This window comes from Myotis myotis, unplaced genomic scaffold (genome assembly GCF_014108235.1).
Source record: "Myotis myotis isolate mMyoMyo1 unplaced genomic scaffold, mMyoMyo1.p scaffold_m19_p_13, whole genome shotgun sequence".
In the NCBI taxonomy this organism is placed as follows: Eukaryota; Metazoa; Chordata; class Mammalia; order Chiroptera; family Vespertilionidae; genus Myotis; species Myotis myotis.
In genome coordinates, this window is record NW_023416317.1 from 58308505 (window position 1) to 58336009 (window position 27505).

At 66.8% G+C, this 27505-nt stretch overlaps 2 protein-coding genes across 8 annotated transcripts in view; one reads left to right on the forward strand and one right to left on the reverse strand.

Annotated features, from left to right (window-relative positions):
- Positions 1 to 27282, reverse strand: NBEAL2 (neurobeachin like 2). 6 transcript variants are annotated; one of them, XM_036333757.1, is made up of 54 exons: positions 27149 to 27282; positions 20498 to 20586; positions 20299 to 20427; positions 19829 to 19910; positions 19620 to 19747; positions 19331 to 19413; positions 17572 to 17657; positions 17194 to 17476; positions 16958 to 17064; positions 16383 to 16463; positions 15052 to 15135; positions 14723 to 14821; positions 13712 to 14319; positions 13498 to 13630; positions 13248 to 13364; positions 12745 to 13066; positions 12462 to 12544; positions 12268 to 12360; positions 11783 to 11957; positions 11527 to 11660; positions 10873 to 11032; positions 10568 to 10670; positions 10257 to 10410; positions 10003 to 10161; positions 9725 to 9884; positions 9467 to 9552; positions 8800 to 9315; positions 7852 to 8030; positions 7596 to 7755; positions 7314 to 7451; positions 6865 to 7224; positions 6619 to 6768; positions 6375 to 6532; positions 6068 to 6192; positions 5848 to 5983; positions 5251 to 5411; positions 4841 to 5157; positions 4649 to 4744; positions 4154 to 4278; positions 3930 to 4070; positions 3679 to 3809; positions 3375 to 3484; positions 3155 to 3272; positions 2958 to 3055; positions 2767 to 2883; positions 2162 to 2242; positions 1981 to 2078; positions 1692 to 1864; positions 1491 to 1585; positions 1154 to 1270; positions 901 to 1059; positions 677 to 825; positions 221 to 356; positions 1 to 142 (listed from the first exon to the last, which is right to left on the reverse strand). In XM_036333757.1, the coding sequence occupies exons 1-54, from the start codon at positions 27197 to 27199 to the stop codon at positions 41 to 43; spliced, it is 8235 nt and encodes a 2744-aa protein (XP_036189650.1). In that variant the 5' UTR covers positions 27200 to 27282; the 3' UTR covers positions 1 to 40. The 6 variants fall into 6 exon arrangements, with proteins under 6 accessions (XP_036189650.1, XP_036189649.1, XP_036189652.1 ...); XM_036333756.1 differs by having other exon boundaries at positions 19829 to 19922; XM_036333759.1 differs by lacking the exon at positions 27149 to 27282 and adding an exon at positions 21154 to 21235 and having other exon boundaries at positions 19829 to 19922.
- Positions 27156 to 27505, forward strand: part of CCDC12 (coiled-coil domain containing 12) — a 39089-nt gene continuing 38739 nt past the window's right edge. The window contains exon 1 of one of the 2 annotated variants that reach the window (XM_036333771.1): positions 27156 to 27333. In XM_036333771.1, the coding sequence (XP_036189664.1) occupies positions 27198 to 27333 (136 nt within the window). In that variant the 5' untranslated portion in view covers positions 27156 to 27197. The remainder of the gene's footprint in view (positions 27334 to 27505) is intronic. The other variant, XM_036333770.1, reaches the window with a different exon arrangement.

Sequence of the window (27505 nt, forward strand, 5' to 3'; positions counted from 1 at the left end):
CTGCGCCGGGGGCGGGGCCCGCGCTGGGACGGGCAGGTGGTCAGCGCTCCTCCTCCGGTTTGTACTCGGTCTCCCCAGAGGACACCTGCGAGATGCGCCGCGAGGACCCCCAGAGTTTCCGAGCGAACTGGCTGCTGCGCACCTGGTGCGAGGAGCGGTGGGTCAGCCAAGACCATCACTCCCCGCCCCATTCGAGCCCCGCTCCCGCCCTTGTCCTCACCTTAGCAGGCTGCCCCGCGCCCACCACGATAAGCTTGCCATCCTCCAGGCCCACAAGCACGTGGCTGCGCTCCTTGGTCACCGCCATGCTGCGGATGGGCACCTTCATGGGCAGGGGAGGCGCAGCCGGAAGCAGTCTGCAGGGAGGGAAGGAGCGGATACACGAACTCGGAACGGCAAGGCAGCTTGGCACCCAGCAGACTCCTCAGGGCCCTGTTTGCCCTCATTTGCAGGATGGCGCGATTGAAACCCTGATTCGTGAAGAGGTCTCCCAGGGATGTGTGGCTGAGAGGCCAAGAGCCAGATCTCCCTAGCGGGGCGGGGAGTCAGGGACGGGACTTGCAGGACGTGCCCGTGAGCAGGCGAAGAGGGTGTGGGTCCACAGGGGCACCTCCTGGTTCCCCTGCCAATGGCCACCACCCTGAGGGACCATGAACCCATAGACAGTGGGGCTCACTTGTTCAGGTGGAGGATGTGCAGGGCACACTGGGCTGTGCCCAGCAGAACAAAGTCTTCCGTCACCGCCAGGGCGGTGGGCTGCTCCACCAGGGGCAGGGAGGCCCGCAGCCTCCCGTTCACTGAGTACAGGTGCAAGGAGTAGGTGACCTGGGAGAAGCAGGAGGTGTCAGCAAGCACAGAATCCCAACCACCCCATCCTGACCAGGTGCCCCTTTCCCGTACCTGAGCCCCCAGACGTTCCCGTGCTGAGCTCTGCACCACGATCTGGCCCTCAGACCCCAGCGCCAGGTGGGACACGGGTCCGGGCAACATGGCCCCCGGGGGCCGCAGTGCTGCTACGAACTGGCCACGACGTACAGTATGGATGATCACAGCGCCGTCCTGTAGGGAGGCAGCTTAGGGTGCTGGGCAGGGGCTCTGGGCTCCAGAGGCAGTGCCCAGCCATCGCCCCCCCCAGGCGCAGGCATACACAGACCTCCGATCCGGACACAGCCATGTCCAGTTCCGTGCTGATGGCCACACAGCTCACGGCAGCTTCGTGCCCGTAAAGGACCTGTATGGGCTTCGATGCCAGTCCCACCGAGAGACCACCCTGTAGGAATCCAGGGCTGTCTCAGGCCTGGGGGCACCCCATTATCCCGGCTCCTGAACAGGGAGGCTACGGCTCAGGAGCGCGAGGGGATGGGGTGAAGCCGGAGAGCTAGAGGGCCGTGGAGGGAAGGGGATGAGAGGAGCAGGACCGGAAGCCTGCTGAGGAGCGGGCGGGCGGCAGGTCTGACTACGGGGCCCCACCGAGCTGCCCACCGGCACACCTGGTACAGGAGCTGCCACACCATGCAGGTGGTGTCCCGGGAGCCTGAGATGAGGTAGATGCCACAGGTGTCCAGTGCAAGGCAGGTCACTATGTCTGCATTGTGGGGGAGGTCCAAGTAGAACAGAGTCGTCACGCCTCTCCTGGCCAGCCGCTGGCACGCGCCCCGCCCCGCGCCACCCCAGCCTCAGGGCGAGCATACCAAGGTGGCGGTTGATCTGGCTCAGCAGCTTGCCCCGTGGCAGCGCGGTCACACAGAGGCTGCCATCCCAGTGGCCACCGCTGAATAGCAGCTTTCCGTCGGGGGCCACGGCCAGGGCGTGCCCACTCACGCCACTGCCCGGCACCCAGGGGCCACTCAGCAGCCGCTGCCCCCTGACCAAGGACGGGAGTGACAGGTGAGGCCGGGACACCGAGGCCTCGGGGTCCTTGGCCAGACCAGCGGCTGGCCAGCACTCTTAGTGGGGACCCCCCCACCGTAGCCCTCTCACTTGGTGGAGTCTTTGATGAACCTGAAGTAGTTGCTTATGTTGCGATCATAGGGCAACCAGCTGTGGGTGCCCAGCAGTCCGTTGGCACTCACGGTCACCTGCGAGCAAGGGGAGCAGAGGCAGGTTTGGGGTGCAGTCAGAGAGGGGGCGGGGCCGGTGGCATCCTGCCCAGCGCACTTACCAGCAGGTCTGGGGTCATGGAGGAGTGGAGCTGCCGGTGGGGAACCATGGCCAGCACCAGGGGCACACCGTCGCTGATGAGCTGTGGGTTGAGGGAGGCTGGCTGTGTCCGAGAGGCCAGCCAGCGCCCCACTACACCACCTGTTCCCTGGGCACTACTGCCTCGTTGACTCTCCGCCCCCAGAGGCCCCAGGTCCCACTGGGAAACACGTGTGAGACCAGTGGGTCTTCAGGGGGCACCTCAGAAAGTGAGTGAGAAGCTGGGGTGGACAGGGCCTCATGCTTGGTCCACCCACCCCGTTACTCCATGTCCCCCCAGCCTGCGGGCAGGAGAGGACAGCCTAAGAAAGCCAGGCCCAGGGGCGTGCGAGACGCAGCAGGAAGGCGAGGGAGTGTCCACGGAGATGCCCTCCCTCCGGTCTCCCCGAGGCCCTCGGGTGGCTGCGTCCAGGCCTTTTCCTGCCCAGCGGCACCCACAGTCCTCTGGTTTCCCGAGGGGCCTGAGTGCCAGTGGCCCTGAGTCGGTCTCCCCTCGGCCCCAGCAGGTGGGTGAGGGCAACGGCAGGTTGAACTCATTTCCGAGAGGAGGAAGCCAGGCCTCCTCACCTCCGCAAAGAAGGCCCTGAGCTGGTCCAGGTGCTGGAAGATGCTGGGCGAGTTCGTGTCCAGACGTGCGAGGCGCTGGGCTGCTTCCTCCGCCGAGAGCCGGGCTGGATGCGGCTCCTGCGGGCGGGCGAGTGGCCAGTTAGCACCGTGGCCTGGATGTCCCTGCCCGTGGGCCTCCGCGCTGGCCTTACCTTCAGCAGCTGACAGGGAGTCTGCCCGAAGTTGCTGATAATGCCCTCCAGGGCCTTCCGTTCCCGCTCGTCGGTCACCTGGTCCAGATCCACAGCCCCTGGGCGGGCAGACCAAGCAGTCAGGATTCCTCCGTGCCCTCTGCCTCCACCCTTCCTCCTCCGTGCCCAGCCTCCACGTGAGCCCAGGGCCTGCCCACCCTCATAGGTGCAGTAATAGAAGATGTTGAGGGCCTCCTCCGCAGCCGGGCCCCGCTGCTTGTAGCCAAAGATGAGGTCAATCCATTCATGCAAGTGGGTGGACACGTATTCCGACTCCTGGGGATGGACAGGGAGGGGCGGTCAGTCCAGGGACAGACAGCTGACCCCAAACCCTGACCTTCCACCCCGGCTGCCTGGCTATATGACCCATGTCCTCACCAGGGCCTGGCGGTGCTGCTGGATGAAGTCCTCAGGGGATTTGGCCCACGGGGGCAGCACCACATCGCCCACCTTCTCATTGGTCAGCTGGAGGCAGCCCAGGTCAAAGCCTGGAAGAGAGGACTGGTCAGCTGTCTTCACCCACTCATGGCCCGTGTCTCCTTCCCCACCATACCCGCCCCCAACCCCCATCTCCTTCCTTCCCCACTGCACTCACTCCCTCTCCCCACCTGCCCACCCGCTCTCCTTCCCCACCACACCTGCTCCCCGTGGCCCGCATCTGCATCCCCACGCCAGCCCCTACCGTTCTGGTTCTCCAGGAAGTCGGGGAAGTAGAAGAATTCCGGGATGAGCTCCTTCACGTCGGCCAGGCTGTCCAGGCGGGCCTGCCAGGCTGCCGCCACCGAGTGGAACTGCCGGTCAGAGCAGTCGAAGCTGGTGGAGAGGGGCACGGGCCAAAGTGAGGCGGTGACGACGGAGTGGAGGACCTGCCTCTTCCCCTCAAACGCTGGCCTCCCCCACCCCGGCCATCTGCCGCCCCTCCCTGGGCCGCACCGGCCACTCTGCAGCTGGACGTGCAGGGAGGTGAAGGGTTCCATGCGGATGAGGTAGTGCATCACGCCCGCTGCGTTGGAATAGTGGGTGCCATAGTGGAACTTGTCAATGGTGCCCGCTGGGTCCTCGAAGCTCTCATACCTGGAGTCACAATTTGGGGGGTCGGCAGAAGCCCCCCCGTGGCCCGTCCCACCCTCCGAGCCCAGCCCTGCCCACATGCTCACTTCTCCCTCACGAGCTGGGCATGCTTGGGGTTCACCACACCGATGGGCTTGGACAGGTCCCGGAAGACAGCCGGGTTGCTGAGGTCCAGGGTTGGGGACACGTAGTCCTGTAGGACCCAGGGGAACTGGCCGCCCACCCGGGCAGGAGCTGCATGAGGGTCCTGATGGCCTACCTGCCCGCTCTGCCCTGCCCTCACCCTCAGGAAGATGGGCAGAGCCCACAGGTGGGGACCCACTAGGAGAGGCCACAGGGGAGCAGGACGGACAGCCTGGGACAGGGCACCCTTCATGGAAAACAGGCCAGGAGGGGACAAGAGTGGGGCTGGGTATGTGTGTGTGTGTGGGGGGGGGGGGGGGTGGCAAGAACAGAGGCCATGGCTTAGGCAACACCGGCCTAGGACAGGGCTCAGGGCGTGGCCCCCCATCAGTGCCTACACTTGGGTGAACCGGGCTGGCAGACAGAGGGGTAGGTGGAGGTATGGAGCGGGTTCTCACCACAGGGTACTGAGACAAGTCGTTGTACGTCCGCCCGGCGATGGTGTTGAGTTGCATCAGATACTCGAAGTTGGATATCTCCCGCTGCACCCATTTCTGGGGGGGCAGGGCAGGCAGGAGGTGAGCCCGTGGAGATGTCCAGCCACCACAGGGCCATGCCCTCCCCCACCCCTCACAGTCCAGGGCTCCCACCTGGGTCAGGCCCGAGGCTCGCAGCATCTCCTGTGGGGAGCGGCTGCTCAGGTAGCCTTGGGTAGGCGGCCGCAGGCGCAGGAGCCACTTGTACACCTGGTTGCGCATCTGGGTGTGGGGCGGGATGGAGCCGGGCTGGGGCCTGGGGGCCTGGCAGGGAGCGGAGGCTGCAGCCCCACCCACCTTGCACGGGAAGTTGAGGAAGTAGTTGGCCTGATCGATGAAGAAGAGCTCCAGCGCAGAGCGGCGCAGGTTGAAGCGGCGCAGGTAGACCTCGCGCAGCTGGGCCAGCGGCCGCCGGAAGTCGTGGCCGACGCCTGCGAGGACGGACAGCAGGTGCAGGAGCCACTCAGCCTGCCCCAGCGGACCGCCCCCCCTGCCCTCGCTCCACGCAGCTCCACCAGACGCACCCTCCTCGGTGTCCACGCGCTCAGCGCTGCCGTCGTAGAAGTATATGTGCTGCGTGGTGACCTCCAGCAGCCCTGGGACCACGGCCACCACCGTGACCAGCTGGCACTCGGCTGACAGCACCAGCTTCTCATGCTGCTCGTCCAGTTCCGCCGCCTCCATCCTGCGGGTCAGCACCCACTTCAGGCTCTTGGCTCTGGGACCCCTTCCCACAAGCCCAGGAGCTCGCTCCCAGTGCCGTCAAGTCAGAGGGGAGGGAGGAGCTGCTCAGGGTCCAGACTGGCCCCCCTGTACTGCCCCTGAGTCTCTGAATGTCTTGCCAGGACACCAGCGCGTGTGCCCAGCCTCCCCTCGCTCAGCCCCTGCCCACTCCCGTGGGCCCCTCCTAGGCTGGTCTGTGTTGCCTGCCTGCTCTGGGTGCCTCGCCGTGAAAGAGCAACATCTGTTCTGGGCGACACCTTTCGCCAGCCCCACCTGATTTGGGACAGTCCTTCAGGGTGTTTAGCCCTGCGGCAGAGGGAATGGACTCAGGGCCAAACCCCAGCAGGCAAGTACCCGGAGCAGACGCCCGGCCCGTCGGCTCTCCCAGCCCCACTCACGCAGTCTCCAGGGAGGCCAGCTCCTCCTCGCCCAGCTGGTCTTCCGGCAGCTCCTCGGGCACGGAGCTGACTTTGGCCTCTTTGGTTACTGCTAGAGGCAGCGCCGCCTCCTCGGTGGGTGTTAGGGGGGCCTCGCCTGCAATGGGCCCACGGGTGTTCAGCCAGAAATGGACGGGGCAGCATGCGGGGTCGGGCGGGCCCTTCTGGCTCACCCTCTCACCTAGGTTGTCGCGGAGGGCACTGGCTTCCAGGTGAGCGTTGAAGTGATGGTTGGGCACCAGCTTCAGACGCATGCGTGAGTATGTCTCGGCCCTGGACATCTTCCACCGGGGCGTGGGCGGGTCCCTGCGGAGACGCCCCGGTGGTTCCTCCCAGGCCCCCCAAAGGCAGCCTGGCTCTCCAGGTCCCTTCCTCCCTCCCAATCCCCGCCCATCCCCTGCCCCACCCACCCGAGGACCCCGCCCCTTTCCAGCCCCGCCCACCAGATGGCCCAGGTCCCGCCCATCTGAGGACCGAGCCCCGCCCACCTGAGGGCCCAGGCCCCGCAGGGGCTGGAGAGGCGCCGCCACAATGCGCCCCAGTGCAGCAGCGCCGTGGAGAGCTGCGCCGCCTGCTGCTTCTGCGCCGCGCCGTAGCGCAGCCCCTCCAGGCGCGCCCGCCGCTGCACGGGCTCCAGCACCTGCTCCTGGGGTGGGGGGAGCGATGGTGAGTCCACGGCTGCGTCCGGTCCCCGCGGGGCGGGGCAGCCCCAGGCCCGCCGCCCGCGCGCACCTGGAAGGCCCGCCGGCTGTGCGCGCGCTCCCACTGGCGCCGCTGCCCGCTGCTCATGAGGGTGTCGTAGCAGGAGTTCCAAAAGCCGGACATGAGGTCGTGGCTCTTGGCGTAGGTGTCCATCTCGAACTGGGACATGGTGGGCTGCACCTGGGGTGGAGGGGGACGGAGGGGAAGGAGGCCAGCGCTCGATGTGGGCTCCCGGCCCCACTTCTCCACCCGCGCCCGCGCCCGCGCCCCGGGCACCTGCTTGTCGATGAAGTGGCGCCATTCGGGGGTGGCGCAGAAGGCCTGGAAGTCCTCGAAGAAGGTGGGGCTGCCGTTGGTGGGCGGCAGGGAGGGCAGCCCCCACTGCAGCCCCAGAGGCCCGTAGGCGCGGTCCAGCAGCGTCCGCACCAGCGGCACCAGCCACGAGCAGCGCTCCCCAGAGGCGGCCGCTGGGGTCCGGGACTCCGGGTCCTCCGTGCCCGCCTCGCAGGCGGAGGCGTTCAGTGCCCGCGCCAGCGCCGCCTCCAGCTTGGAGAGCACATAGCAGGCCTCCTCCCGGCGCATGGGCACCGCGGTCTGCAGCAGCGAGTGCAGTCTCACGTAGGCCTGGGCGTGCAGCTGCGGGCACAAGGCAAGTGTGGGTGTTCTTCAAGGCTCCCGGGGCTCCCCGTGGCCGTCGCACCCTCCCCACACCCACCAGTGCTCACCTGTGGGTCCTCCAACAGGATGTAGCCCAGCACGAGGTGCAGGCCAATCTGTGCCATCTCTCGGAGATCCGCCGTGCCGTTGGCCAGGTGGGACCAGGCGCCCAGGCGGTCCAGCAGGTTGCACACACCTTCAAAGAGCTGCCACACAACACCCAGCAGCCATCACCCATGGGGACGGAGCAAGGTCAGGGTGGGGCAGGGGGCCAGGTGGGGCTCACAGAGCCAGGCCTATGCGCGGGCCCACCCAGGACTGCACACGTCCACTGCCCCCCCCACACACACCTTCTCACTCCACAGCTCCTGGTTACCATGGCCCTCTGAGCACAGGAAGTCCTGCAGCAGGCGCAGCAGCCAGAGCACCTGCCGCGTGAGGCTGGCCAGGCCCCCGGCCGGGGCCTCTTTGATGTCGCTCAGGGCTGACTCCAGCATCATCTCCAGGAGGCTGGGGAGGGCGAGGGGCTCAGGTGTCTGCCTGCTGCCTGCCTCCCCGCCTCCTGCCCTCCCCGCAGGCCTCCGGACGGCCCGGGGCACCCCTCACCTGCGCTTGATGCAGTCTGGGGGGCGCACCAGTGTGGCCGAGGCCCCCAGCTGGGTGAGCACCGAGAAGACCTGGCCACGCTCCCGCCAGGCGGCCTCGTCACGGTCCTCCACGCCCCGCCACGTCACCAGGAACAGCATGCTGGTGATCAGGTTGCACAGCTCCTCCTCAGGGGTTTGCTGTGGGCCCAGATGGGTGGTGCAAGGTGTGGGCCGGGGATAGAGGGGCCAGACTGGCCTCATGCTATCCCAGTCAGCACCCCTTGCCCACCACTCGTAGGGACACCGGGGCAGAGCATTCAGCCAATAGATGGCCTGGCTCTGAGGCCGGGAGGAAAGGTGCCAAGGCCTCAGCCACTGCCTGGATTCCTGGGAGAGTCCCGGGGTTTCAGTAACCCCTAAGACAGGCTTAGGCTGTTCACAGAACTAGATTTCAGTCCTCACAGGCCTCAAGAACTGCCCTGGAGCCCAGCTCAGTGGTTGAGCGTCAACCTACGAACCAGCAGGTCACGGTTCAATTCCTGGTCAGGGAACATGCCCGGGTTGTGGGCTTGATCCCCAGTGGGGGGTGTGCAGGAGGCAGCCGATCCATGATTCTCTCATCATTGATGTTTCTCTCTCTCTCTCTCTCTCTCTCTCTCTCTCTCTCTCTCTCTCTCTCCCTCTCCCTTCCTCTCTGAAATCAATAAAAATACATTAAAAAAAAATTCCCAGAATGCTCTGGAGGATGCCATAGAATAAGCAGAGGCCGAACCCCAGGCCCAGAAGCACCAGGCAGGACCCATAGGGCTGTCCACGGACCCTGTAAAGCCCTGCCCTATGCTGGGACCCCACTGGCAGCTGCAGCCCTGATGTTAGGCAGGGCTACCCCTGCCGAAAGGCCACCTGCCCTCCTGTGCCTCGAGGTGCCCCCGCCAGTGCCATGCAGTGGCAGGGGGGGCCTGCCCACCTGAGGGTTGCTGGTGTTAGAGGTGTCGTCCCCACTGGCGGTGGGCTCTGGGAGGCTGCCGTCCCCCAGCACGTTGGAGAGGCTGGAGCTGTGGCGGCCCTGGGCAGCGGGGAAGGGCCGGGGCCCATCCAGCAGGGAGGGCGTGCCCGGCTGGCTGGCGGGAGTAAGGGTCCCGCTGCCGCCGCTGCCGCCACCTGCGATGTTGCCCGAGTCCACACTGGACCGTTCCAGGCCCAGGTCCAAGGGTGTGCAGAATGGGGAGAGAGCGTGGTAAAAGGCATCGGGGTCCGGGCAGGGGGCCTCCGAGGGCAGGAAGACGTCTGAAGGTTCCGGGGACTCGGTGAGTGGCTTGGGTGAGGCTGGCTCTGGGGAGGCGGGCAGCTCCGAGGGGAAGGGCAGGGGGCTGCCGGCCGTGGCGGCCTCCAGCACGTACAGCCGCGTCAGGACGTCCTGCCAGCCAGCCTGCCGGGCCAGCAGCCGCACGACGTCGGGCTGCCCGTAGAAGAGGTGGAAGAGCTGCGGGCCAAGGCACCGAGCATGAGGGGCTCGCCCGAGATCTGCCCCCGGCCCGGCCCGGAGCCTTTGTGGGGAGACCCCAGGGCCCCTCACTGCCGCAGACAAAGTGAGCTCTCAGGGTGACCCCCCCAAGCTTTGCCACCACACTCACCTTGCGACAGATGTCCAGGCGGACGCCAAGGTCAGCCTGGAGGGACAGCTGCACCACGGCCATCAGGTCTGAGAGGCTCAGGCAGTCTGGGAAGAGGGCCAGAGGGGCCTGAGAGCTGGAGCCTGACCCTCACCCTAATCCTCTCCTGCTGGCTCAGCCCCGGCCCCTACACCAGCACCTGCCTCTTCCCACCTGCCCTGTTCCTGGAGCCCTGTCACCCCTCCACCTGGCCTGCCCTTTGAGCCCAGCAGGTGGTACCTGTGCCCAGGAACAGCTTGTACAGGCCCCGGCAGAGCTGGAGGGAGACCGCCCCTTCCGGCAGGCAGGCGACGAGCCCCTGGAGGCCACACTCTCGGAGCCGAAGCCGCTGGCGGCTGTGCTCAGGCAGGTGCTCCATCTGCTGCAGTCTGTGCAGGACCTGGGCGGACAGCACCACGGGAGGAAGTCACCGCGGAGGCGAAGCCGCACGCAGCGCCCTGGGCCTCAGGCAGCGGCCACAGCAGGAGGGACACCAGGGTCGGGTGGGCTGGGCGTACCTTGCAGACGCGCCTGGGCAGCTGGGGCAGTGACCACAGTCGCACCAGCAGTGCCAGCAGCACCTCCAGGTTTCCCGGCTCCAGCAGGAAGCCAGCCACGAGCTCCTGGGCACATGAGCCCTGCAGCAGTACCAGCAGCAGGTTCAGGGCGCCCAGCACCTGGGGGACACAAAGGCTCACACTGGGCTGGGCCTCCCCACGTGGTCCACACCCCGGCCTCTCCCAAGCCGCCCTGTCACGGGCCTCCAGCCTACCTGGCCGGCATCACCCGCAGCTGCCAGGAAGCTCAGCACCACCTGCAGGTCTTCGGCCAGGGAGATCGGCGTCAGGAGCTCCAGAACCAGCTCCAGCAGTGCCGTCTGCACCATGCTCAGCTCGTCGGCCGCCAGGGGGCACTCCCGCTGTGAGCTGCACAGGTCGGTGCCCCACACCCAGGGCCAGGGGAACGCAAGGAGAGGAGAGAGAACAGGGAGGGTGGCAGTGAGCTGGGGGGACTGGACCGCCCGGCCCCAAGGCCAGAGGCCGCGGGGGCAGCCCCTGGCGACCAGCCCCTCACCAGCCTCACCTGTAGTGGGTGTGCAGGGCATCAAGGATGAACTGGACCCCGTACTTCTTCTGCAGCTTCGGTCTGTGCTTGCGGATTATGCTGGCCATGTACTGGATGTGGCCTGAGGGGGCATCGCCGAGGGCTCAGGCCACCAGGCTGAGCCGGGCCCTTTCCCACCCTCCTACCCGACACCCCCAGCGAGGGTCGTGTTCCCCTCAGACACCCCAGGGCAAACATGTCCCTTCAGAGCAGGGGCGGAGCTTCTCAGACTCTCCACTGTCGCCCAGCCTGGCGGCGTCCCTTCACCCAAGGCTCACACCTACCGAGGCACACAGCGAAGTCGCCGAGGGTCCAGAGGTGGAAGTTGAAGAGCAAGTGGTGGTAGAGAGGGTACAGGAGGGGCCCACTGCCCTCAGCGGCCACCTGCTCCATCAGCAGCTGGGCAGACTTGAGCACGTTCATGTCCATGGCCCAGCTGGGCACCTGGAGAGCAGGAGGTGGAGTGAGATGGCCGGCCCTGCCCGCCGCCCGGCCAGCCTCCCGGCTCCCACTCTGCCCGGCACAGGCGGACAGACGCCAGCCCCCAGCCCGCTGAGCAGCCCCCGTCCCAGCCGGAGCTGGTGCTTCCCCCCGACCCTCAGCCACACCCTGCCCAGCCTTTATTTATTATTTAATATATTTTTATTGATTTCAGAGAGGAAGGGAGAGGGAGAGAAACATCAATGATGAGAGAGAATCACGGATCGGCTGCCTCCTGCACGCCCCACACTGGGGATCAAGCCTGCAACCCGGGCCTGTGCCCCGACCGGGAATCGAACCGTGACCTAGGTCGACGCTCAATCACTGAGCTTGCCGGCCGGGCCTGCCCCACCTTTCAAAGCGCCTTCAAATGCCACCTCTCCCAGGAGGCTCTGCCTGCCTAATGGCTTCTTGGTCCCCCACCCGGACAGGGCAGCCCCTCGCCGCCCCAGGCCCACCTTGCGCAGGAGCGCCCCCAGGATGGCAGGGCCCTGGCACTGCACCAGGCTCTCCTGGTTCACAGGGTGGCCCTGCAGGAAGTTCCGCAGCATCAGCAGAAAGGCCGCCACCGCGTTCCTCTCCATCCGCTCCTCTGTGGCCGCCAGGAGGGGACAGATGTGTGTCAAGGGCCGGCCGTGGCCACAGACACTCAGGCCCTCCAGCCCCCACGGCGACAACCCTCCCTCCCTCAGCCCGGGCACCTGGGACACTTACCTGGGGACTTGCCTAGAGGAAGGGGCAGGCCCTGGGTGTTGTGACTAGAGGTCAGCTCGGGCCCCACCAGGTCATGCGTCTCGGCTGGACCTGCCTCGGCCTCTTGGGGCTGGGCAGCCACTCGCTCCAGGAGGGGCAGCAGGGCACCCATGCCCCCCACACAGGTCACCACGTCCTGGGGGGTGGGGCGGCTGTGAGAGGCAGCTCCCAGCCCTTCCCTGGCCAGGCCACCCCATCCTGCCTGGTCTGGGTGCTTGGGCCAGGGAAGTTTTGCTCTTGAACCCAGGTCTCCTAAAGGCCTCCCAGGGCACCGTGCCTCTCCCCAGCCCACCCTGCACGCACACGTGCCCACGCTTTCTGCACGCACCGCCCACGTGTACACGCACCTTCACGTCCCAGGGCACCGTGCCTCTCCCCAGCCCACCCTGTACACACACGTGCCCACGCTCACGCTCTCTGCACACATCGCCCACATGTACACGCACCTTCACGTCCCAGGTCTCCACCCTGTGGCCTGTCAGGCGGCCGTCCAGCCCGTGCCCAGGGGACAGGTCCAGGCAGATGTTGTTCTTACAGGCCTGTGGGCAGGACAAGCGGGCAGCCAGGGTCAGGTGGAGGGGGCGGCAGACAGTGGGGTGCCGGGGGGGAGGTAACGGGGTGAGCCCCCCCCCCCCAGTACCTGAGGTGAGTAATGGAGGAGCAGCTTGGCGCTGAGTTCATGCAGGTCGCCCTCGGGCTTAAAGGGTGCTGTCTCGTTGGGCCCTGCGGGTCGGCGGGGCCTTCAGACCCGGCTGCCCCTCCGGCCAAGTCCCATCCAGAGCCCCGACCAGAGGACGTCCAGGGACGCCTTCTCCCCTGAGACCCCACTTTCCAGCCTGGGCACTTTAAGACTCCAACCACCCGGTCTGGGGACCCTGGGGGGGTGGGGCGGCCGGGGCCGGGGGGGCGGGGGGGATGCGTACCCAGGCTGCACAGGGCCTGCAGGGTTGCCGTGGGCAGCGCTTCGTGGAAGATGGCCACGGCCCCCAGCTCACCCTCCAGGGAGGTGGGGCTGCCCCAGCGCGTGTCCTGGGTGCCTGCCAGGGTGGAGCTGATGCTGCCCTCCTGGGGGGGGGCCCCCAGCCCAGACCCCCAGCCCAGGCCTGCGGTGGCCGGGACGGACTGCGAGCGGGTGAGGGAGGGGTGAGTGGGGGCGAGGGCGGTGGGGACCGCTGGCGCCGGCAGCCCCGTGGTGGTGGTTGTCGTGCGGTGGCCAGCGGAGCCGATGCAGCAGGAAGAGAAGGGCTGCGGGGCCGGGGGGAGGGGCGGTAAGGGGGGGAGTCAGCTCACAGCCAAGCCTGGGGTCCACCAGCATCCGGCGTTGCACAGTAGCCCCCAGGGCTGCACAGACCCCCGAGGCTCCAGACCCCGCCCTGTCCAGGTCCCCCCAGACACCCAAAGCCTCCCCAAACCCTGCCCGGTGCACCTCAGCAAGGGAGGGGCAGCGGAGGGGCGCTGTCTTGACCAGGTGGCCGTCCTTGTAGATGTGCACCAGGTTCTGGCTGAAGAGCCCACCAGGCACATGGACGACGGCCACACAGTGCTGGGACGGAAGCACGGCATCAGGGGCAGGCGGGGGGTAGGGACCCCCTGGGCTTGGGGGCCCCCTGCCTGGCCACACGAGGATGCCCCGCCCCCCCCCCCCCCCCCCCACACACACAAGGATGGAGGCTCACCCAGGCAGAGTCGGCAAAGGACACCTCGGGCAAGCTCACGGTCAGGTACTCCTTCCGGGTGCACACGGCCACCACCAGGGTCCCGGCCGCCGTGAAGAAGGCCTCGAACCCTGAGCCACTGCTGGTGAAGAAGCTGGGGACAGGCTAAGCCAGTTAGGCCTGCTGGTCCTCCGTGCACCCTGGCACTCTGCCCCGGTCCCGGGCACGCACCCACCTGTACAGCTGCTTTCGCTGGAGACGCCGGGCGGGGGCTAGGGCCGGGGCCGGGGCGGCAGCCAGCGGGTGCAGGCAGAGCCAGGCGTGGAAGGTGAAGCCGGTCCCCGGCCAGCGCTGCACGGGGGGCACCATGATGCCCGCCATGCCGGGCGTGAGGTCAAAGTAGTGTAGGGCTCGCGCAGGGCCCCGGTGCCGGGCCATGCCTGAGAGCGCGCGGATGACGGCGCCCGCGTGGCGGGCACTCGCGGCCTCGGCCCCTCCCGGCTCTGAGTCCAGCCCGGGCGGCGGGCGAAGCAGGCGACGCAGCTCCAGGGGCCTCAGGGACACGCGGCCCAGGGCTTGCAGCAGCGCCAGCAGTGGCTCCCGGCAGCGGGTCCCCAGGGCCACCCCCGTGCCGAGCGTCTCCAGCAGGCAGCTCACCAGCCCGGCCTGCACGCAGGTGGCGCGGCTGGCGGGGCAGCTGTCACAGAGCCGCCACAGGCGCTGGGCCAGGAAGAGCCGCAGCTCGGCCGTGGGCAGCGCCGGCAGCCAGCGCATCAGCACCAGCACCGGCTGCTCGTTGCGGACGGGCGGCGGCGGGCACGTGCTGTGGTCGCCCTCCACAGCCTGTGGGGGGAGAGAGGTCCTAGCTCCTGGGCACCCGGCCCGGAGCAGCTAACCTGCCACCTTCCTCTCTCGTGCACTTGCCCCGAACCTGGGAAAGCAGCATGCGCTCCCCCTCAGCCCCCAGGTTGTGGCCGAGGCTCAGGGACGACCCTCAGTCCCAACGACAGTCCTCCGACCCGTTAACCCCGCTCGGAACCGCGGCTCAGTCTGGGTCGGCCTAAACCCCAGAATCCTGGGACTTGCTAACATGCAGCAGCTTCGGGCCCCTGCAGCCTCACCCCAGTGACACGTGGTGAGCCACAGGCACAGGATGTGCTGGCCATGGTCACAGCCCCCCAGGTGGAGAGCGGCCCTCCCCGGAGGCCCCGCCCCCGTCCGGGCTGCCCGGCCGCTGCACCCTCACCATGTTGAGCAGCTCCTGCAGCAGCCGGTGGGTGGGGGGGCCGTGGCTCTGCAGAACCTCGTGCAGGTGAGGGTAGCCGATGCGCTCCTTAAACACCTCCTGTGGGGGGGGTCCACACAGCAGGCTGCAGGTGGGGTCAGCCCACGTGTCCACCCCCCAAGCTGCCCCGACCCAGGACACCAGCTCCAGGGCTGACTGGTGACCTGCCCGCCCAGGGGCCTGAGCGGAACCTCTCTGGGTCCCCCACACCCCCTGCCAGCTCTGGGGCCCTGGGGTGAGTTTCCCTCCCGCCCACAACCCTGCTGCGGCGGCGGAGGCAGCGACCTCACCTTGGCCGAGGGGGAGCCACTCATGATGCAGGTCAGCACCTTGACCACGTGGACGGCAATGGTGTCCGTGTCCTTGTCCAGCACCTGGAGGGGAGGGCAGTCAGGAGCCGGGCACTGCAGCTGGCAGCGCCCTGCAGTACGAGGGGTGCAGGGCCAGGAGCGGGTGCCCCAGGGCCGGCGGCTGAGCGGGCTGGGGGCCCTGGGCCCTCTACTCCTCGCCAAACTGCGGTGCCCCTCCCCCGGGCCCCAGGGCCCTCTCTGAGCCGCTTGGCAAGAGCCACTCTGACCAAGAGGCCAGGGAAGGCGCCAAGGCTGGGAAGCTTATGGGCCGCAGCCCACCCATTCCCACCCACGCCAGACACACGTGCAGGCGGGCCAGCAAGTGCCCACCACCCAGAATGATTGACAGGGGGCCAGGGAATGGAGGGCAATCATCACAGAATGTTAGAACCAGAAGAACCTTCGAGACCTTGGAGTCTGCCCCTGCCCCTGCCCACTAGGTCCACGTGGGGACACTGAGGCTCACCCTGCTGACCCGAGAGCCGAGGCGTGCTGCTCACTCGCCCTGCCCTAGCCTGAGGGGCAGGGGCAGGAGGGCTGGGGACATGGTCAGCAGGTGCCACCAGCTCTGCCTGATCCTCCTAGTGACCCGGGCACCTCTGACCCTCTGCGGGCTGTTTCCTCATCTATAGCAACCAGGGCCTCGCCTGCCTCGCCGATGAACGGACATGCAGGCTCTCAGGGTGTAGCCGAGGCCACAGACACACGGGGGCTGCCTCGGGAGGGGCCTTGGAGGCTGGAGCCCAGGCACGGAGCCACCAGAGGGCGCCCCATGTGGAGCCCCTGATACCCTGAGCTTCCCGGCCCGGTGCCAGGTGAGGCGGGGGCACCTCAGGAGGGGGTGGCAGAAGGGGGGCTCCCAGTGACCTTCCCAGAGCAGGTGCAGAGATCCATGGGGAGAAGTGGCCCCACGCGGGGGACCTCCCTTTCCGGGAATGACCAGCCAAATCCCTGCATATCTACTGGGCTCTGTGTCTCTCTGGGGAATGGGTGTAGGTGGCTGGGTTTCGAAGGTTCCCTCCGGCTTGGCACAGCCAAACCCCAGCGCCCAGAAGCGATACTAGGCAGGACACAGGTCACCCCTGCCCTGCCCCCTTAGACAGGGACGTGGCAAGAAGGTAAGACAGCCTGGGACACCCAGCCCCGCTGCCAGGCCACGCCAGGCCTCCTCCTGTCGGCTCACCCCCTGCAGAGGGCAGGAAGGGCTGAGGAGCCCGGGGGTGGGTGCCCAGGGAGGCGCGTGCCTGAGCGGGTCAGCCCCAGGGCGGTACCTTCTGGACATCGGGCTCGGTCAGTAACCGGGCAGCCAGGTCACTGTCCCCCTCAGGGGGCGCCCGGGCCTGCAGGTATAGCTGTGGGGAAGGGGGAGGGCACAGGGTGGAGGAGGCAGAGGAGAGAGAAGGGAGATGAGGGAGGCGCAGGGTTAGAGCAGGGCCTGTGGCAGCTGCCGGGGCTTGCCCTAGAGGGAAGGATGCGCCCTGAGCCCAGGCTGAGGGCCCCCCAGGCCCTAGAGAAGGGGAGGGAAGCTTCGCCCCATGCCCTGCTCAGAGGGACAGTCGGGCGGCTAAATGGACAGGAGCAGGCACTGCATCCAAACCACCGACCATCCTCTTGCCCTGGACCTGGGGAAAGGGAAAACGGGGGCCAGGGCAGCTCCTGTCCTTCCACAGCACCCCCTCCTGTGGGTACGGAGCCATCCTCAGCCGCAGGCCCCCTACTGCGCTGCAGGCATCACACCAGCTCGTCCCTCCAGCCGGTGCAGCCCAGGTGTGCTCGGTAGCATCTGGACACCCACACGTGGTTCCCCCTCCGCTTCCAGGCCCTGCACCCCTGCCCGGCCGCCCACCTTGCTGTTCTGGATGAGGCGGATGAGGTGCTCGAAGCAGTTGTTGCTGAGGAAGGTGGCCTGCAGCACTGGCCGGTCCTCGCAGGCCAGCATCATGGGGATGGCGTCTGTGGAGGGGCCACGGGTCAGCCCTGCCCACCCCTCCCAGCAGTGCCCACCGCAGCCTGAGCCCCGCCTCCCCGTCCTGCCCGGGCCAGCCTGCCCAGGCCACCTCCCGAGCCCGGGCCCAGGCCCACCCAGCATGCTGACTCGCCGGCTGATCAGGGCCTCGTCAGGGCCTGGGCTGGGCCCGGCCGGCCAGTCGGCGTTCAGGACGCGGAAGTAGCCCTCGAGCAGGGTGTGGCGCTCTGGACCTCGGTGGGGCGTGCGGCTGGCATGCAGGACGTGGACGGCGCCCACCAGGGCCTCCAGCGCCAGCGCCACGAGGAGGGGGTCCTGGGCCGGCCCGCGGCCCCAGCCCTGCACCACTCCCAGCAGGCCCTGCACGGAGCCGGCGCTCAGGGCCAGCTGCCCGTTCTCCTGCAGGTCGGGACGGAGACGGGCAATGGGCAAGGGCTCCTCCAGCGGCGACCCCGAGACAGCCACCCTCTGGCCGCAGGGTCCGCCCAGCCTACCTTCCCTCCTGCCAGGACGGCCCCAAAGAGGTGGATGAGCCGCAGCAGCAGCGTGGGAGGCAAGCGCTCTGCCTCCTGCAGGCTCTCTGGAGGGGGGGGAGGGGGGGGAGCAGGATAAGGTCACTGAGCTTGCAGGGCTGGGCATCTTCAGGGTCTACAAACAGGTGGGAGCCGGGGGTGGGGGCTGAGGGAGGAGACCTGGTTCTGAGCTGAGGGGTCTTAAAGCCATGGTTCTCCACCAAGGGGCCTGAGGGGGACACAGCCCTCTCTGGGGAGCTCAAAAAGGAACAGGACCCTGAGAGCCAAGCCAGCCCCCTAGACCCTAAGCCCCTGTGTGAGCACCCCTCCCGCTTCCCCATGGAAACCCAGGTTTTAGTCCCTCAGATGCAAATCTCCTGGTCCCTCTGCCCTGACAGTTGGTGCTTCCCCCAGTGACCTGCTGGGGGAGGGGGGCTGCCTGTGTCTAGCGTATAGATGCCCTCACTCCACCCCCGCCCCCGCCCCTGCCCCCGCCGGGACTTCTAGGGGCTTTCACAGCGTTGGATGGACAGGATGCCAGGCCACAGACTGAAACCAGAGAGCAGAAAGGCCCGGCCTGGGTCACAGGGTGGCATGGGGGGTGGAGGAGCAAGAGCAGGGCGGCCTGATTCAGGCGAGAGGGGGCGGGAGGCCGGGTGGGGGACAGGGCCTGGCTGGGGTGCAGGGGGCAGTGGGGCTGGGGAGGAAGGCCGTGGGGGAGCAGGGCTTGGCCCTGAGGTGTCAGGCCACGTCTGGGGCAGGGACTTAGTTCTGTTCTGAGGAGAGAACTCGGGCAGGGAGGGAGGCAGGGAGCTCCCGGGGTGCCTTCCCTCCTGGAGCTGCGTCCCTGCCCCGGGCCCAGGCCAGCAGCTCCAGGGACATCAGAGACAAGGACGTGCCTTCTTCTCTTTTAGTCCTCACGCGAGGACATTTTCCCATTGATTTTAGAGAGAGTGGGAGAGAGAGGGAAAGAGAGAGAAACACCGATGTGAGAGAGACACATCGATGGGTTGCCTCCTGCACAAGCCACGACCAGGGCCCAGGCTGGGGAGAAGCCTGCAACCGAGGACCGTGCCCTTGACCGGAATCGAACCCGGGACCCTCGGTCCGCAGGCCAGCGCTCTATCCACTGAGCCACACTGGCTAGGGCAAGGACATACTTTCTATCCCAACAGAAAACGCCCTCCCAAGCTCACTGCCCCCTCCCGCAGCACCCTGCCCGGGCCCACCTACAGCACTAGCCAGTCTCTCTCTGATGACAGAAGAGGGGACCCAGGAGAAGGGGTTCCCCAGGGAGAGCAGGTGGCCATTCTGGGGGGTCAGCTCCTCCAGGACGGAGGGAGGAGGAAGTGGAGGTAACAGCTAGTGTAGACGTTGTCCTGAGGAGGGTGCCAACCAGGTGGAGGCTCCAGGGACAAAGGGACTGGACTAGGGATGGTTTTACGGTGGTCCAGGTCAGAGTGGGGTCCAGGTGGTTGGGGGGACCCAGGAGATGGGAGGGAAGGGGGAAGGGAAATCAGTGTCCCCGCCTGATGCCAGGCCTTCTCTGCAGCCCAGAAATTACTCCTCTTTCCCAGGCTTGCCCTTTCTCTCCTCTCTGCCCCGAAGCCCTCAAACGGGCAGAGCTCCCCCTCCCCACGGCAGCCAAGGCTAAGCTGGTCCTGTCCAGCGTCTGGAGGAGGAAACTGCAGCCAGGACAGGCTTGGGGGCGGGGCCAAGCAGGGCAGGGGCGGGGCCTGACCTGCGAAGAAGGCTCCAAATTCAGCAGGCAAAGAAGCAGGAGGGAACTTGTACTTGCTCTTCTCCTTGGCACTGATGACTTCCCTGGGGTGGCGATGGGGGGCAGGGGGCTGGGTGAGGCTGGGCACTTCACCCCTCCTGGGTCATGCCCCCCCTACCCTCCCCACCCCCCACCTCCATGCCAGCCAGGACACAGCCCCTCCCACCTTCACACCTTGGCCACAGCCCCCATGCCACCCGCACCCTCTCCCAGCCCCTCGGGTCCTGGTGGGTGGGTGGCCGGCTCTCACCCGTGGTGCTGGCGCCGCCAGGTCTGGTAGGGGTCAAAGAGGCCCTCACAGAGGAGGAGGGCGTGCAGGGCCACCACCTCCTCCAGCTCCGGGCCAGGGCCCTCCGGCAGCGGCGAGCGCCCTTTCAGCTGTGGGTGTGCGGAGCAGGTGGAAGGGGTCAGCTGGGTGGTGGCTTTCACCTGTCCCGCCCCCAGGGGGAGCCCACTCACCTTGGCCACCATCTGGGTCAGCAGTGCCAGTACGCGGGGAACCAGCACCTGCCCCCAGCCGGCCTCCACGTTCTCCAGGTTCCTGGGGAGTGAACTATGGCAGAGGCCACAGGTGTCCCGGTGCCCCGGCCCCATCGCGCCCCCCGCCGCGGGCAGGACCGCGGACCCACCTGCAGAGGCCAGGTGTCCCGGTGCCCCGCCCCATCGCGCCCCCCCGCCGCGGGCAGGACCGCGGACCCACCTGCAGAGGCCAGGTGTCCCGGTGCCCCGCCCCATCGCGCCCCCCGCCGCGGGCAGGACCGCGGACCCACCTGCAGAGGCCAGGTGTCCCGGTGCCCGGCCCCATCGCGCCCCCCGCCGCGGGCAGGACCGCGGACCCACCTGCAGAGGCCAGGTGTCCCGGTGCCCCGCCCCATCGCGCCCCCCGCCGCGGGCAGGACCGCGGACCCACCTGCGGAGGACGGACCCACCTGCAGAGGACGACGAAGAGCTTGAGCAGCAGCAGGGTTTGCTCCAGGTCCCCCTGGTCCAGCTGCTCGGCCAGCACACGCAGCGCGTCCGGTGGCAGTGGCGGCACCTCGGCACCGGCCTCCTCGGGCCTGTGGGGAGAGGGGTCACTGGGGTGCTGTGGACCCCGCGGCCTCCCCCCTCCGTGAGAGCCGACCTCACCTGCGTGGCTCCAGTGAGGACAGCGAGATGCTCCTCTCGAAGGCACCCGCATAGGCCTTCAGCCACTGCTGCAGGGAGCCCAGGTCCTTCTGCAGGTTTGGGGACGGGGAGGGGGACCAGAAGGGTTGCAGTGGCCGTGGGGCACAAGGGAATAGAGACAGAAGGGGAGAGTAAACGGAAGTGGGCACGCGTAGAGGGAGCAGAGGGAGAGCAGAGGGGGTGGAGAGAGGGAGGGACAGAGACAGGTTGGGCGTGAGGGAGGCAGGAAGTCGGAAGGTCAGCACCAGAAGATGGCTGTACGTACTGACAACTCTCCCAGGCCGCCCCTCTGCTTTCCAGTCTCTTGTTCCCACCTCCCTAGCCTTTGGGGACCCAGGCAGGCCTGGCAGAGGCAGGGGAGGGGCTTAAGTGTGTGCATGCCTGGGGTATGGCTGTGGCCCACACCCACCAGCCAGGCCTGACCCAAAGCCGTGGGCTGAGCCCTCGCCTGCCACCTTCTTCCAGCTCAGCAGCCACCACCTCCAGGAAGCCTTCCGTGACCGCAGATCCCAGGGTGCATGTGCACTATCAGCCAGGCAGACCCGTGCACACGCACGTCCCATACAGACAGGACGTCCTTCCTGGCCCTGGGAACCTCCGCCCACCCTGCTGGTTACCTGGACCCCAGGCCCCAGAGCCGGCTCCATGGGTACAGGGGCAGCGGCTGAGCCCAAGTCTAGGTGCCGCCAGGGAACCTTGGGTGTGAACGGGAAACGTCCCCTCCCGCCCCAGCCGGGGCAGGAAGCGCAGAGTCACGGTGGGGGAGGAGGGTGGCTTCCTCCCGGCAGACCGCAGGGATGTGGGGTGGGGGTGGGGTGGGGGGACCGGGCACCCAGGGCCCAGCACCAGCGGTGGGGCCTGGAACATGAAGGGGCGGGGCACACGGCTCTGGGTCAGAGCCTGAGGCGCGATGCCTGGGTCCAGGGCATGAGGTGGGGGCTGGAGTCAGGGCCGGCCTATCGGGCCCAGGTTCTGACCCTACTGCCCTAGTGCCCTTCATCAAGGCACCCGGAGCTCCCTGACCTGGGTCCAGGGCCCCAGGGGCTGTGAGGAGGACTCATCCGTCCGTTATCCCCACTCCCTCCCGTGTCCTGGCCTCTGCACCCGGCCCTGTGGCCTCTGCTCAGGGGACACAGCTGAGTAAGTGCTAGCCCAGCTCTAATCTGCCCTGAGCCCTAAACCAGCGGCCGCCAACCTTTCGGACCTCATGGACCACCGGTGGGCGACCGCTGCTCTAAGCCGAGAGGGTCCTGGCCGGGGCCTGTGAGGGTCCTGCCCTCAGCCTGCCTTCTCTCCCTCCGCGCTGGCCCCATCTGGAGCTCCCATCCCAGCCAGCTGAGCACTGAAGACAACTTTCCTTCCCAGGGGCAGAGGGGATGGCCGGGGACTAACTGGAGAAGGATGAAGGGGCAAGGACACCTCGCAGGCCGTACCCAGCAGCCGCGGCCGCTCCCCGGGGCCACAGACCTCAACGCAAGGACGTCTAGCGCTGCCTTTGGACGGATGGCTAATTTTTGTGCGCCTCAGACCACAGAGGCCAGGACGGAATAAACCCCAGGGAAGGGGGCCGGCCCCCAGCAGCCTGAGCCAGGCCCCTAAGAAACCAAGGTGGAGGCCTCTGCCCTGTGGCTGGGCACCTTCAGTGTGCATTTTGTCACAGGTCCGAGCCTCAGTTTACCCTCTTGTAAACTGAGGCAACTCAGAGAGGGGCTAGGGCCACCAAGGTGCAGGCCCGCACCCCTGCCCTCCTTGTCAGGCACCTCTGGCGACCTCTCCCCCCCTGCAGCAGGGACACCAAAATGCTCAACCCCGCCCGGACCGGTGCGGCTCAGTGGATAGAGCGTCGGCCTGCAGACTCAAGGGTCCCAGGTTCGATTCCGGTCAAGGGCATGTACCTTGGTTCCGGGCACATCTCCAGTAGGGAGTGAGCAGGAGGCAGCTGGTCGATGTTTCTCTCTCATTGATGTTTCTAACTCTCTATCCCTCTCTCTTTCTCTCTGTAAAAAATCAATAAAATATATATTTAAAACAAACAAACAAAAAAACCCAAAATGCTCAACCCTGAGACCCCAGACAAGCCAGGACGCTCAGACCATTTCTTTTGAACTCTTCCCACAGCAGGGGGGGTGTCTGGGGGGTCCCAGAGGGAACACCTCATCAGTCTGGCTGCACCTTGAGGATGCTGAAAGCCAGACCTTAGTTCTCGGCCAGGAGCACTCCTGCTTGCTAGCCAGCCAGCCCCAGCTGACCATATGACCCCTGCCTCCTGCCTCAGCGACCCCACAGGTCTGCACACACTTTGCTGTCCATGTTTCCTCTGCCTTGGTGCTCCCGCCGGAGCCAGGACCTTGCCCAACCCCACCCCCTCTGGTGCTGCAGAGGCTGGGGCTGCCAAATTGAACGGGTTGAGGGCACGGGTTCTGGAGTCCACACCTGGTTCTCCCACTTGGTAGCTTGTTACGTAACATGAACTAGTCTCTTTGCACTTCAGCTGCCTCTTTGAAAGCACCCCTTTGCTTCACTTGTTAAGGCGTGGCCAGGTCAGTGGGCACTCACCCCAAATCCAGGGCTGCGAGCTTTTTCATATAGATACGGACTTCAGAGAGGAAGGGAGAGGGCGAGAGAGAGGAGCATCAGTGATGAGAGAGGACCATGGATCGGCTGCCTCCTGCACGGCCCGCACTGGGGATGGAGCCCACAGCCTGGGCCTGGGCCCCGACCGGGAATGGAAGTGTAACCTCCTGGTTCATAGGTGGATGCTCAACCACTGAGCCACGCGGGCCAGGCCAGGGGTGTGAGCTTTCTAGGGCAACGCTTGTCTCCTCCCCACCCCCTTCCATGAGTGACAGACGAGTGTCAGACCTCGGCTCACTGGCAGAGCCACGGTCTCCTGGGCCCCTCCCCGGCTGGCTGAACCAGCAGGGGAACGGAGCACCTTGGTGGGCCCAGGAGAGAGCTGGGAGCCGCGGAGGGAGAGAAGATGGGCGCTCCACAGCGGGGACTGCTCCTGTCAGAGCCTCCTGAGTGGTGGTGAGCACCACCTCCTGGGAGAGGCAGGCAGACATGGGACAGGCCTGATCAGGGTGACCTCTGTGGGGACGGGGGCCTCCCCCCTCAGCACGAGGAGGGGGACGGCAAGGCCAGGCTGGAAGTGGCTCTGACGACACCAGGACTGGAGGTCAGTCTTGCAGGACCAAGGAATGAAGCAGGAAGATGGGCGCTTTGCCAGGGCAAGGACCTGGAGCAGAGTGGTCCCAGGGCCCAGCGGGGGGGCATTTCCCCCCTTTACTTGGGGAGGGGATCTTGAAAGGGGTGGACCTGCTGGTCTCCACAACACCCCACCCGGGGCTTAATCTTACCCTTGTCCTATCACTATGGAAACCAGGAATTTCCTTCCAGGGTCCCCAGAGTAACAGACCCTGTTTCCATGGGGACCCCACAATTCCACATCAGCTCCCCAGTTGCCATAACAACCCCAGGGATTACCAGCCCCTGGGCTCTGCTACTCTCCCCAACACCTCAGCCCCACCCCCTTGGGTTGCCTTGGCAATGGAGGACGGTAAACTGAGGCACAGGAAAGCATAGGACCCAGCTGAGGTCCCAGAGCGGGCAGAGGGCCTTCCCAGGTTTCCATGAGGTCACCAGTCAGGGAGGGGTGGGCAGAGCAAGGCCCATCCACCTCTGACCTGACCTCCCTGGAACCTGAGTCCTCAAAGGCAAAACTGCAGAGTTCAACCTGGGCTCCCCACCTGTAACCTCAATGTATGTCCTATCCTGACCTTTGTGACCTTGAGTGCCCTTCAGCTGGGGTGCCCCTCTCCCCCCACAATGTTCATTTTCACTGGGGAGCTTTTGGGGGACATCCCTGCTCCAGCAGAAAAGGGGCTACTCATTTGCATGTTATTTTGCATAAACTTTCCATGCTGCCCTACTGCTAGCCTGTTGGGTGCTGTCCCCTCCCCCTCTCGCCCCTTCCCCATGCGATCCCCAGAGAAGCCCCCCCACCTGCCCCCAGGCCCCCCTCACTCCACTGTCCTGTTCTTGCTCCCGCTGTTTCCGGTCCTGAAGCCCTTAGGGCCCAAACTCAGCCCGCTCAGGCCCGGCTTGCCTGATTGGTCACTGCTGTGGCTCTCTGTCCAGCCACTCAGCTGGACTCAAGGAGCACCTACTAAATGTGAGGCGCCGTGGAGCCCGGAGTAGCAAGTACAATGAGGGTTAACACGGGGACCCCTGGGCTGAGGTCCGGCTTGGTTTGGGGAAAGGGGAGGAAGGTCCCATGGAGAACACAGCTTGTGCAGCCCCTGCCCATAGGACAGGTGACACACACAGGATGGAGGCCGGGCCGGAACTCTGCCCCAAACTGTTTGCTGACCTTGGTATGACCCTGCCTTGGTGTCCCCACCAGGGCCCCGAGGGACCTCAGACTGATGATGCGGCTTCTTCCTGCAGGAGCACCCACAGCCCCTTCCCTCCCCCACAGGTAGCCCCGCGCTGAGCAGGGCCCCAGGGGGAGGGCATGGGTGGGTCTGGGCCTGGGAACTGTGAGGGGAGAGGAAGGGCAGAAAGGGGTTGCTCCCCAGGGCGGGCCAAGACCCACAACTGGGGAAACAGGTTTGCCAGCTGATGTCAGCTCTCACTGCCAAAGGGAGGGGCGCAGGTGCTGGGGGAGCCTCCTGGCTGGGTGGCCGGCCAACTCTGGGGTCTATTCATACCCTTTATCAGTTCAACCCTTTACCTCATCTTACCCCCCGCCCCCCCCCAGCACACACGCTGGGTCCCCAGCCCGGCTCCAGGCGGCACAGCCACCTCCCCGGAGCCAGCTGGGTGGGGACAGTGTTCCGGGAGCAGGAGCAGGCACCAAGTGGGCAGGAAGGCGGTGCGGGCTTCCTCTGGGGCAGCCTGGCCCCGCCTGGCTCCCAGTTCACACTCACATCCTGGATTTGTTTGCCAGGCCCAGGCTGCCCCGGCCTGTCCAGGCTTCCAAGGCCACAACCAGCCAGCGTGTGCCCCAGACCTGCCCTGCGAGGTAAGGAGCTGGGAGGGGGGGGCCCACAGATACACCTCCTGAGGGAACCGGGGGCTGACCATTTGCTGAGCTCATCTAGTGGGGGGGGGGGTGCAGAGGCATCTTCCTTAGCAGGGGCCACCCAGCCTGAGGACCCTCTGTTAGCATCCTTCAGTTTCATCACCTGGTCACAGGAGAAGCTGAGGACCAAGAACCTGCCACGGCCACGGGCAGGAGAGGCATGAGGGCCAGGGACAGGTGTCCTTCACAGAGACCAACCCTTGGGGGTGGAGACGGGCTGGGGTGAGGGAGCCCAGTGCAGCCAGGGAAGCAGCAGCCTCCTCTGGCCTGGACCAGTCCTACTGGCCACCCCTCTGGGTACAGGCCGCTCCTGAGGCCAGGGCTGGGCCCCGTTTCCAGACAGGGAAGCTCAGAGGTGTACAGAGCCTGGCCTGGTCACACCACAGAAGGACTCGATCTCATCCACACGCTGCCTCCTGCCAGGGCCCTCGCCCTCTCGCCACCAGAGTGGACTCCAGAAGCTGTGGCCCCCGTGGCCTGGATTCCAGATCCCTGGGGCCCCCACGCTGGCCTGTAGTCCCGGGAGATGGCTGGACAGCCTCTTCACAGAGGGCCAGCTGATCTGAGCAGGAACTTCCCCCAGTGACCAGATCAGGGGCGCACAATAGTCCATTGTGCCCAGGGCACACCTGAGCCAGCAGCTAGATGCCAAGCAGGTGCAGGGAGGGAGGCCGGTGCTGGGCAAGGGGAGGGGGCATTATCCTGGGAGTCCTCCCTGCTGGGGATGCAGAAGGAAAGTGGGGGCCTGGGTAAACGAGACAGAGTTTGGGGGACACTGGGTTCTCAGCTCTGTCGGACGCCTGGGTGGGTCCCCGCCTTCACCTGCTGAAGCCATTTGAGGTGGCCTCGGAGACAAGACACAAGACGGGGAGCTCCGCAGGAACGGGGTCCCTCCGTCCCTTTCAAATTTCCCTCCTAGCTCAGCCCCTACCCCCACGCTCAGCATCTAAGGCAAATCTTTTCTTCTGCCTGGACCCCGTCTAGTCCCGCAACTCCCCCCCCCCCCCACCGTGTAGGGCGAGACCGCCTGGGGCCAGCGAGGAGCCCAGCACTGCCCATCCCCCGGGGAAGGAATGGTGTCCAAGCGGGACCGGACCTCAGTGGGGACGCCCGGGCTGCACACCCCCAGCTCACTCAGACCCTAGCGACGGGGCCACACCTACAGGAGGGGCCAGACCAAAGGCAAACCAAGCCGCTCCGCTCCTCCCGACCCCGCCAACCTTTCGATTCGTTTCCCAGCCTCAGTTTCCCCAGTTGTAAAAGGGGGAAGTGCCGGGCCGCGATCCGAGCCCTTCTCCCCGGCTCGACCGAGGTGCGCGGTCCCCACCCTCCAGAGGATCTCTGAGGTGCGCACCCGCGAGGACAGTCCCCAGGTGTAAGGCGCACGCGTGTGCGCGGAGCGCGGGCACCCCCTTCGCGCGCGCATCTACGCGGCCCGGGTGCCTCGGGGCGCGGGCGCAGGTGTAGCAGGTGCGGGGCGCGCGGATCTGGGGACGGCGGTCGCGGGGCGGGGCGGGCGGCCTCACCTGCGTGTAGTACCGCAGCCACAGCTCGTAGAGTCGCTCCGAGGCGGCCATGGCCCGGCCCGGCTCCGGTCCTGCTGCGCGCCACCTGCCGCCGCCACCTCCTCCGCGCCGCCCGCCGGTTGCCCTCGGCCAGGCCCATGGGCGGCGGGCGTCACTCCGGGGCGGAGCGGCGAGGAACTCCCAGGGTAAGTCGTCCTGGCCCCCGCCGCCGAGCCGCTCAAATCTGCACGCTCCTCCTCGCGCCGGCCTCCGCCCGCTTCCTGCACTGGGCTGCCGCCACCGCCGCCCCGCCCCTCCTGGGACCGTGCACGGGGCGGAGAGCGGGCGGGAGGAGGAGCCTGAGGTCAGGGCGGCCGG

Excerpts from the sequence above, each read along its gene's own strand:
- NBEAL2 (XM_036333756.1), bottom strand. The coding sequence starts at position 27,199 with ATGGCCGCCTCGGAGCGACTCTACGAGCTGTGGCTGCGGTACTACACG. Across the intron at positions 7,452-7,595 it reads AGGAGCTGTGGAGTGAGAAG|CTCTTTGAAGGTGTGTGCAA; the intron begins GTGTGTGTGGGG and ends GTTGTGTGGCAG. Across the intron at positions 3,273-3,374 it reads AGCAGCACCGCCAGGCCCTG|GAGTCGGAATACGTGTCCAC; the intron begins GTGAGGACATGG and ends GTCCATCCCCAG.